The 9603-nt window shown below is 34.4% G+C and overlaps 1 protein-coding gene across 1 annotated transcript; it reads right to left on the bottom strand.

Annotated features, from left to right (window-relative positions):
• Positions 1-2029: 2029 nt before the first annotated feature.
• Positions 2030-9171, bottom strand: LOC128552724 (uncharacterized). The gene is made up of 2 exons (XM_053533771.1): positions 9034-9171; positions 2030-7144 (listed from the first exon to the last, which is right to left on the bottom strand). The coding sequence occupies exons 1-2, from the start codon at positions 9059-9061 to the stop codon at positions 5205-5207; spliced, it is 1968 nt and encodes a 655-aa protein (XP_053389746.1). The 5' UTR covers positions 9062-9171; the 3' UTR covers positions 2030-5204.
• Between the last annotated feature and the right edge of the window lie 432 nt (positions 9172-9603).

Genomic DNA, 9603 nt, shown 5'->3' with positions numbered 1-9603 from the left:
AATCTCGACTGAGTGCGAACTGCAGACCAGTTTACAGCTCGCAATTCGAATCGTGAACTGCAGTTCGCAATTCGAATCGGAAACTAAGAGCTGCAGACTAGTGAACTGTGAACTGTACATTTGTTTGCAGTTCGAAATTCGAATCTCGAAGTCTAAGTATGAATTGCAGACCAGTTTGCAGTTCGCAATTTGAATCGTGAACTGCGAACTGTGAACTGCAGACCAGTTTGCAGTTCGCAAGTCGAATCGTGAACTGCGAACAGCGAACTGCAGACCAGTTTGCAGTTCGCAATTCGAGTCGAAAACTTAGAGCAGCAGACTAGCCTGCACTTTGCAGTTCTAATGGAGAGGGAGGAAGTTCAGACCATTAACATTTATTTAGCAAACACTGACCTAGTAATTAAAAATAAAACGTTCCCATATATTTTCATTTTGAATCTTGAACTGCAGACCAGTTTGCAGTTCGCAATTCGAATCGTGAACTGCAATCTGCGAACTGCAGACCAGTTTGCAGTTCGCAATTCGAATCGAAAATTAAGAGCCGCAGACTAGCCGGCACTTTGCAGTTCTAATGAAGGGATGGGGGCAGGGCGTGCAGACCATTAACATTTATTTAACAACACTTACTGGGTATTTTAAGTATAAGAGTAACGTTCCACGTTCCAATATACTTCCATTTTGAATGGTGAACAGCAGACCATGCAGCTGGTAGTTCGCAATTCGAATCATGAACTGCGAACTGCAGACTAGTTTGCAGTTCGCAATACGAACCAGAGGTTTAGAGCCGCAGACTAGCCGGCACTTTGCAGTTCTAATGGAGAGGGAGGAAGTGCAGACCATTAACATTTATTTAGCAAACACTGCCCTAGTACTTAAAAATAAAACGTTCCAATATATTTTCATTTTGAATCTTGAACTGCAGACCAGTTTGCAGTTCGCAATTCGAATTGTGAACTGCGAACTGCGAACTGTAGACCAGTTTGCAGTTCACAATTCGAATCGGAAACTAAGAGCCGCAGACTAGCCGGCACTTTGCAGTTCTAATGGAGTGCGGTGTGTGTAGGGGGGGGGGGGGGGGGGGGGGGGGGGAGGGTGTTGCAGAACATTAACAATTAATTATTTAGCAACACTAACTTGGTATTTTAAGTATAAGAGTAACCTTCCACGTTCCAATATACTTCCATTTTATATCGTGAACTGCAGACCTGTTTGCAGTTCGCAATTCGAATCGTGAACTGCGAACTGCAGACTATTTTGTAGTTAGCAATACGAAGTGTGAACTTCGAGAACTGTGCCCAAACGAAAAAAAAAAATAACAAAACACTAACAAAACACTAGCAAAACATCAACAAAACATATTTTAATATTTTGTTAGGATGTTTTGTTAGTACAGCATTTAACAAAACACCAATACTGTACTTTCAGGATTTTAAGTGTATAGTATTTTGTTAATGTTTTCTTTCATCAGTAGTGTTTCATTGATGTTTTATTACACTTTGGCGAATGAAAACCATGTTTTCTTAGTGTTTCATTACACTTCAGTTTGTACATGCTATGTTTTGTTGGTATCTCATTTGACTTATAAAATGAAGATTGTGTTTTGATGGTATTGCATTGAACTTTGGTGCAAAAAGAAAATGTTTTATTGATATTTCGTTGTACTTAACAATGAAATTGAAACTGTATTTTGTATCGTGTGTTTCGTTAATGTTCCATTGGACTTTGTTTCAAAAGTGAAACCGAATAAATTAATTCTACAGTGAATGTAAAGTTCCTACAACTTAGTTATAACTTCTCTCAATGACCAGTTCTGTCCAGTTTACCGCTGGAAGTAGGGATTGTTAAGGCCGCGGTCAAAAACCACGGAAAAGATTCAAACCACAACCGTAATCTCAGGAAAACATTGAGGGTTCAAGACTTTGTGACAATTGGACATGTATGGCAAAAACACTATCTCCCCAAAGGAGGCAATTTTTCAAAACTAAACACATTATAAATATATTCAAATGAACTTTAATATTTGCAACATTGATATGAAAACATACTATAAACATTGATCTCACAATAATTCATCAAGACTTCAATATAAAATATGTTATCCCTTTAAAATATTGATTGTCTTATAATATACTGAACAGCAAAAGAAACTATCCAGATGTATAACTGGTAAATTTTGAAATAAAAATTAATTTTTCAATTCATACCAAAATTACACTTGAAGATCTTCAAGTGATAATTTTTTAAATATCAATCAACCGTGAAGTCAGCATTCCTACAATAGCCGTTTGAAAGGCTATATCTTCTGCGCATCAGCTGCATTGTAACATCCCAACTGGGCGCTCGTGCTAAATTTGATTCAGTCGTGCGGTGCAACCAACAATATTTTTTAAACTTTATGATGTTTTTCGAGTTAGCCAATTGTCAATATTTCCAATGACAATAAAATTTCACAAAGAAATTTGTTAATTACAGATGCACATGAATTTCGTGCAAAACGGCTATTGTGGGACTTCTGACTTCACGGTTGATTGATTTTTTAAAATTTTACATGTAAAGTTCTTCAAGTGTAATGTGATATGAAAAACACGAGTGATTTATAAATTGAAGTTTTTAAATAAAAAATACCCCAGTTATAAAACTGGATATTTTCTTTTGCTGTTCAGTATATAAAAAAAAAGTCATTTTATGCATATTTGGTACAAAGCTTTAAATTTAAATGTGAAGGTCTAACTGAATTCTTGTCACCAACAACTTATTAAAAATTCAATTAAAGATTGGCATAACCAGTTTTTGAATGGAGTTCTTAAATTTTGTTATCTTTTGCCTTTAATATAAATACAGTCAATACTATACAATTATGAATTGTCCAAGGATATGAATTGTCCAAGGCTGAGGTGTAAGATCAAAAATTGTGTAGAATTTGAATGTGAAAAACAACGCATTTGGTGTTAAATGAAAAATTGGCATTTATTCAAAATACCATAAAAATTCACATTACACCAATTATGTTCATAACCTCACATTCTTTTGTAATAAAAATGGCCTGAAAAAAACACAACTTGATGAACGCCAGAAGGAGTTACTGCCACCCAGTGAGGATTGCACATGTCTTAAGAGCTCAAAATAATTAACCCTTGAATTATGAACAGACAAGAACTGAGTAATATATATAATATTTCAAGACAGATAAAAAAGTCTTAAACTGCAAGAAATCATAAACATTAACATGAACCTACATATATAATAATGCACAAAATAGCTTTAAACAAAAATAATGTACTGTCACATAACCATGTCTGCGGCCTTGAACGGTCAGCAATTCAAACACATGACTTTCAAATAAGTGTAAGGTCATGTGACAATATCTGCAGCCTTAAACTATAAGCAGTTCAAAATTGTGACATCAATATAAATGTAACGTCATACAATATTAACTGCAACCCTTGACCCTCAGCATTTCACAAATGAGACAGAACAAAAATATAATGTAACAGTGTCTGCTGCCTTGAAGTATCAGTAATTCAAAAATGAGACAGAAAATAAATGAAAATAAATATACATTGCCTGTGCCTTGAACCATCAGCAAGCCAAAAATGAGACAGACATAACTGAAATATCATACAGTACATAATTGTGTTATTAAAAAGCAGGATCAGCTGCCTTAAACCAACAGATCCGAAACAAAAAATACTTGACAATTTCGTTCTGCACTTATTTTTTCATAATTCACGGTGTATTGCAACAGTAGGACTGATGTATTTTAGGTAAGCTGAGAATTTCAACATCCTAGCTTTTGTATTTTGGAAGCAGACATTTTGGATTGGTGAGAATGATAAGCTCCAACAATATACCTATAACACTGATCATAAGGAAAAGGTTGTGTTACTGTCCAAGAAAAGTTGACCATTACCAGGTAGAGCCGCTTGAAAGTATCTGGTAAAAGCATAGGCTGGACATAAACTTTTTTCTTGGTTAGCATAAAATAGGAATTATTGATGACTATTCTTGTGAATGTCTTTTGACTTTAATATTAAACTATACATTAGTGAGAAACTTGGCATGTGAAAATCTGGCATTACCTGTGCTTTAAGTAACCCCAAAATATTTAAAACAATACTTATCTATTCAATGGAAAATAGTCTAAAACTATAGGCCATACTGTTCTATCCCAAGCATTGTTTTTGGAGAATGTACAATTACAAAATTTGTTGAACAGACTCTGGTGAAGAATATACATGCATGTTTGACCTGCAGAAATTAAATGCTGTAACTACACATGTCCAGTGTAATAATATCTGATACTTATAAGTTTCTCTCATGGTGATTTGGTTCATCACAAACAACAATAAAATTCTCCATTTCAATACAAATACAAAGATCCATTATATTTTTCAGAAGCACAATACATTCCTTATCACTCTTCTGGAAAAAATGAATATGTGGAATCTTTACCTCTATAAAATTTTCAGATATGTGTTCATCTGGAGCAATTTTATCATGATGCATATTAAACAAACAAACATTCTTTGTCATAAGTTCATTGACACAGACAATTTGAATAGATTTGCCATGTATTCCATCACTAACTTCAGCAAACCATTTTACAAAGCCATAACAGAACACTCTGTTGCGATAATACTTAACAGTATAAGAATTCCGTTTTGACACTCTAGTATAATCTAAACTCTGAAAGAGTACACCCCTTACAATTGCTCTGTTGTAGAAATTAACATCAAACTGTATTGCATTTGCCAACTTTACAATGTTCAGTTTAAGCTCTTCTGAAATATGTTTCTGATAAGGTTTGCCCAGCAAAGAAAACTGATAAATCAGCATTTTCTTGCAGTTTTGTAAGTTTTCTAACAAATTCAAAAGCAACAGACTGACTTGAGATTGTCTGAGACAACAAGGGGAGCATCTGAAAAACATGAACTGCATTCACAATCTGAAGGTCAATGCTTTGAGTCCCATGAAATAACTGCAACAATTCTCCATTTGCGCTCTCAAAAGAGAAGCATGAAACTGACCACAAAGGTCCAAGATCTCGAACAGTTTGAGGTAAATGCAACAAAGAATGTACATTTATGGTTACATATCTCTCATCATAAAGTGACGAAAACATAAATACGAAGTACCTCAAGAGTTCTTCACTTTTCTCTATGTCAGACAGGCTAATACTTGATTGACAAAGCAAATAAATGCCTTCAACAAATGCGCAGTAGTGATACAAAATAATGGTGGTAGAAGATCAGCAATACATGGAATCGAGTAATAAAAAACCATGAACGTAATTCTGATGCCTTCCAAAATTTCATATGTTCACTTATTGAACGAGGCTGTCTGGAAATTAAATGTGGTGGCTTTATTTCTTCCAAGCGGGAGTCAACAATTTCTGTATAACGGTATAGAGAAAAATTGTTCAAACTATGAGAGACGTTGAACCATAGTTTCAACAAAAGACGAACAGTTCCAAGGCAAACAAGGTGCATATAATCAATTGCCACACTCTTCACACCATCAACCTGGGGGCAAAACATAACAACTGATGGCCCTTTAATTCCATTAATGTGAGAAGTAGCTTTCTTATTCATGTCTGTTATGTTTTGAGCATCCTGCATTATGGATTCATGGGTTCTACAAGGTCCTGATGGATCACCCTTTTTATATTCAAATACCCGTATGTTCCCACCAGTCTGAGTTCGATGATTTTTCCCAAGCTGTAGGCATTTTATGCAACAGCCCTCTCCGTTGTGCTGGTTAATATTTAAAACAGCACTTCTTGCAGGTAAATCACATGATATTGCAAGCAAAAAACCCTTAATATTCACTGTTTTTCCACTATAAGTTGTTACTTCAACACCTTTTTCAAGTTCTGATAAGGCTTTCAACATGGGCTCTAGGAAGATGTTCATTGATGGCTTGGCTGAACCACACCACAAGCCTGCTAAAATCATGTATTTTCTACTTTTTCGCATTTTGTACGGTAATTCATTTATAATCAAAAAGATTGGCCAAATTGAAGTTTTGGAACTTTTGAATATTGGGACGCCATCCGTATTAAAAACAAAACTAACATTATATGGTTTACTCAATGGGCCATCATTTACACACAAATTTTGATATTGTTGACTGTCATACACATCTTCAATGCTATCATTCCTCTTTTTAACTCTTGAAAATTTATGTTTTAACCCTTCTTCAAATTCCTCTCTTGCATAAAATGTTTTCAATTGGGATAGAATATCTAGTTCCAGAAAGTATTCTTTGTTGTTGACCTTAGTTAGATCTTTACGACAGGTTGGATTTGCACATGAATGCTGTTCAACGTCAGCTGGCGAGTAGCAACTGGCACAATAATAATGTTTCCTAGCAGGCATTTCCAAATTTGAAAAATAAGTTTTAAACCTGTACAAGCTTTCAAAGGCAGGGTTTGATTGAAGAAGAAGCAGGTTTATTAATGTCAGAAGATCTTTCAGCTGAGAAGAAGTCAATGAGTGTGTAATTGCAAAAATCCAAATGAGAAGTACACTTGTTTTCAGTGTAAGCCAATGACCAGGTTGAACAGGAGCATCATCTTCTTTTCTTTCTCTATGAACATTTGCTGTTGTGTCCTCATTTTCCTCAAAATCTTCTTTTCCAGTATTAGGTTCTAGATCTGCCAACAAGGAGTCGAGAAGTGTACTTTCCTGTTGCTTAATGAAATGTATCAAATCATCTTCTCTGTTGCCACAATTCACTGACATGTCCACCGGTTGATCTGGTAATGGAGAGGCAACAGGACTGGAATTAAAATTGTCTTCAGAGTCATTGTTCAAGTAATTCATTACATCATCCTTTGATGTTTCCTTTTCTAAGAGTGTACATGTCATACCATTGTTTGTGTTTGTTACGGATTTGTTTTCATTAAGCTGATTAGCGCTGGCACCACTATATGCAGAATTCTCGGAATTAGGATCTTTGCTAAGATCTACAATTGTTGAATCACTGTCGTTTTTTGGGTCATCTTTTGAAAGTGTACTAAAACCATTGTCACTGAGTTTGTCATCATTGTGGTCTACATGTAATCTGGCTTTTTTTAACCGTCTTCTGTACCTTCTAGGTCTCACATGCTGTCTTGCATTCACATAATATTCAGTTGGATTTCCTGAAACAAATATAATGAAGACAGCTATTAATTAGTACAGTCAACGAAAAATCGAATTGTAAAACACACTACGTATACAATAAACATAAATATATCAGAGTGAGTTACAAAGCATGAACTTATCCCTGTTTCTCATATTCTCGGGGTTTCTCATATTCTCGTTTTTTGTCTTAAAGTTGTCAAATGATTAAATGTTTGTTATTTTCTAGACAGGAATGATACAAAACTGACACACTGAAAAATTCAGTTGATTCGAACTAGCAAAAAAATCCTTCTTTATTTTTGTCACGGTATGAACTTAGTCATGCATGTAAGGGTAGAATATGTGTCACTGTCATACAGGCAGCCAGTTAGCTCGATCAGTCGATCGGTACAGCACTCGCCCTGTAAGCGAGAGGTCCCGGGTTTGAGACCTGGACTGACTACACATTTTTCTTGCCCTGTGACATTTTTTCTTGTGGTGTTAGCAGATTTGCCATAAATTATTCATCATGCAATTAATTGTCATATTTCTTGATGTATTTACTACAGATCAATTATATATAATATAATATAATATTATATCTTTTTATTACACAATGGTACTTTTTTCTAAAAGTTATTATTTGTGATGAAGAGTCAAATCTAAATCCAGGGGAATAAAAGAAACTCTTGGTCCATTAAAATTTCTCTGGTTGCAGGTGGTATCAAATACTAGCTGTAACAATTAAAATAATAATAAATGGAATAATTTCTGTATAGTACTTATAATTCATGGCCACCTGAAAGAAATGAATTTTCTACAAAATAAAACTCAAATACTGTTTATGAAAGGAAGTGCATGTCTAGCCGTCTGGTAACTGGACGCCTAGCCTATGTACTAGCCGTCTGGTGATAAGATTTCCTAATGAATAAGTAATGATTTTATACAGTTATGTTATTTACTAAAAGATACCGATATATTTATCTGCAAACAAAATTTTGTGTGAATGCATACTAAAGATTTAAAATAAATCACTGCATTATTCAGCCGGTTAAACTACATGAGGTTTGCCGAAATCATGCATGTAATAATGGCGAGATCGCCATGCATGACATCACTCTTAAAAATCTGTTAATTGTGTGTGATGTTCAAAAACAGTAGTTAATCGTTCATTATTAATCCATTTTATTTCGAAATTATATAGTCAAAATTAATTAATGAACTAATTTCTTGTTTTATAATTAAGCTTTCCATTCTTAAAAAAAATACAAATTTGTGTTTAAAGAATGAAGTTCATTAGAAAAACATCACTTTTTACAAAATAACATGGATGTTCCGCTATCAATGTTTTAATTATCATTTCTAAAAATAGAATATCAACAGATTTTTATACAAACACGATCTCATTAATACATTTCATCGACTGAATATATAATCAGATAAATTTTAATTGATATATCTTAATTGAGTAAATAACATCTAAAAATATATATATTCATTATTTATTCATTAAGAAATCAATTACCAGATGGCTAGAAAATCCCGTGCATTAAAAAAATTGCTAGCCGTTACCGGCATCCGGATGACTAGAATATGCAGGCTATGCGTCAGGTTACCGGACGGCTAGACACTTTCTTTATGAAAAGTTTAATGCTATAATCTGTTATTAGGAAAAAAACTAGCCTTTAGGCCCCTGAGAATATGAGAAAACATGATAATGCTCAAAGACAAAAATCGAGTTTCACGTCCCAGTACTAAATCTACGCATTTCGATACATGGAAAACATTTAAGGTACGAAATTACTGGAGTACGAAATGACTACAGGATAATACCGTCGATACCGGAAGTCAAATTTTGCGTAGATGTAGATAATTATTCACGTATTCCTATTTCTTTATTAAACATTTCTTCTGAATGTATACTTACCGTCTTGGTTTTCTTGATTTCTCTCCATCTTCTGTCAAAATATATGATATCAGGAATAATGTATTATCTATTTATGTCACTGCATGATGGTATGTAAAACACGAAAGTATGAATCGTCAGCTCTTCAGTAAAGAAGTCGGACGCTCTTCCGACAATTATACGGGCTTAATTAAAACATAGTTTTTTCCCCTGTTCTTAGTGAAATGTTCTTGATAATAACATCATTAAGAATAGAAAGTAAAATATATATCCAGTACTTGAATCAATATTACATTATTCTGCCATAAATGTGTGTTGGTACTGACAAAATATTAAAATAAACCATTACACGGGGGAGGTAACTAAAACTGCGCGCGCCATCTTTAAAAGTCTGTGTAGGGAGGCGTGACGGTAATTGTATGTTTGGGAATTATCTGAGCACTGGACTTGAATACATTAATTCCGGAAATTTTGAATGACATTGTGTATTTGTGTGCTGTTCTCCTATAAAAGAGGTGGATAACATATCGCAATGAGCGGCAAACGAGTGACAAAGATTCCACAAAAATTCGCCGGATGTGAAGACCCCGA

Source organism: Mercenaria mercenaria, unplaced genomic scaffold, assembly GCF_021730395.1.
Source record: "Mercenaria mercenaria strain notata unplaced genomic scaffold, MADL_Memer_1 contig_3087, whole genome shotgun sequence".
NCBI lineage: Eukaryota > Metazoa > Mollusca > Bivalvia > Venerida > Veneridae > Mercenaria > Mercenaria mercenaria.
The sequence above is the reverse complement of the archived record's forward strand: the minus strand, read 5'-3'. Positions and strand labels throughout refer to the sequence as shown.

Coding starts and splice junctions, on each gene's coding strand:
- LOC128552724 (XM_053533771.1), bottom strand. CDS start 9,061: ATGGAGAGAAATCAAGAAAACCAAGACG. Junction 7,145..9,033: donor AAATCAAGAAAACCAAGACG/GTAAGTATACAT, acceptor TATTTGTTTCAG/GAAATCCAACTGAATATTAT.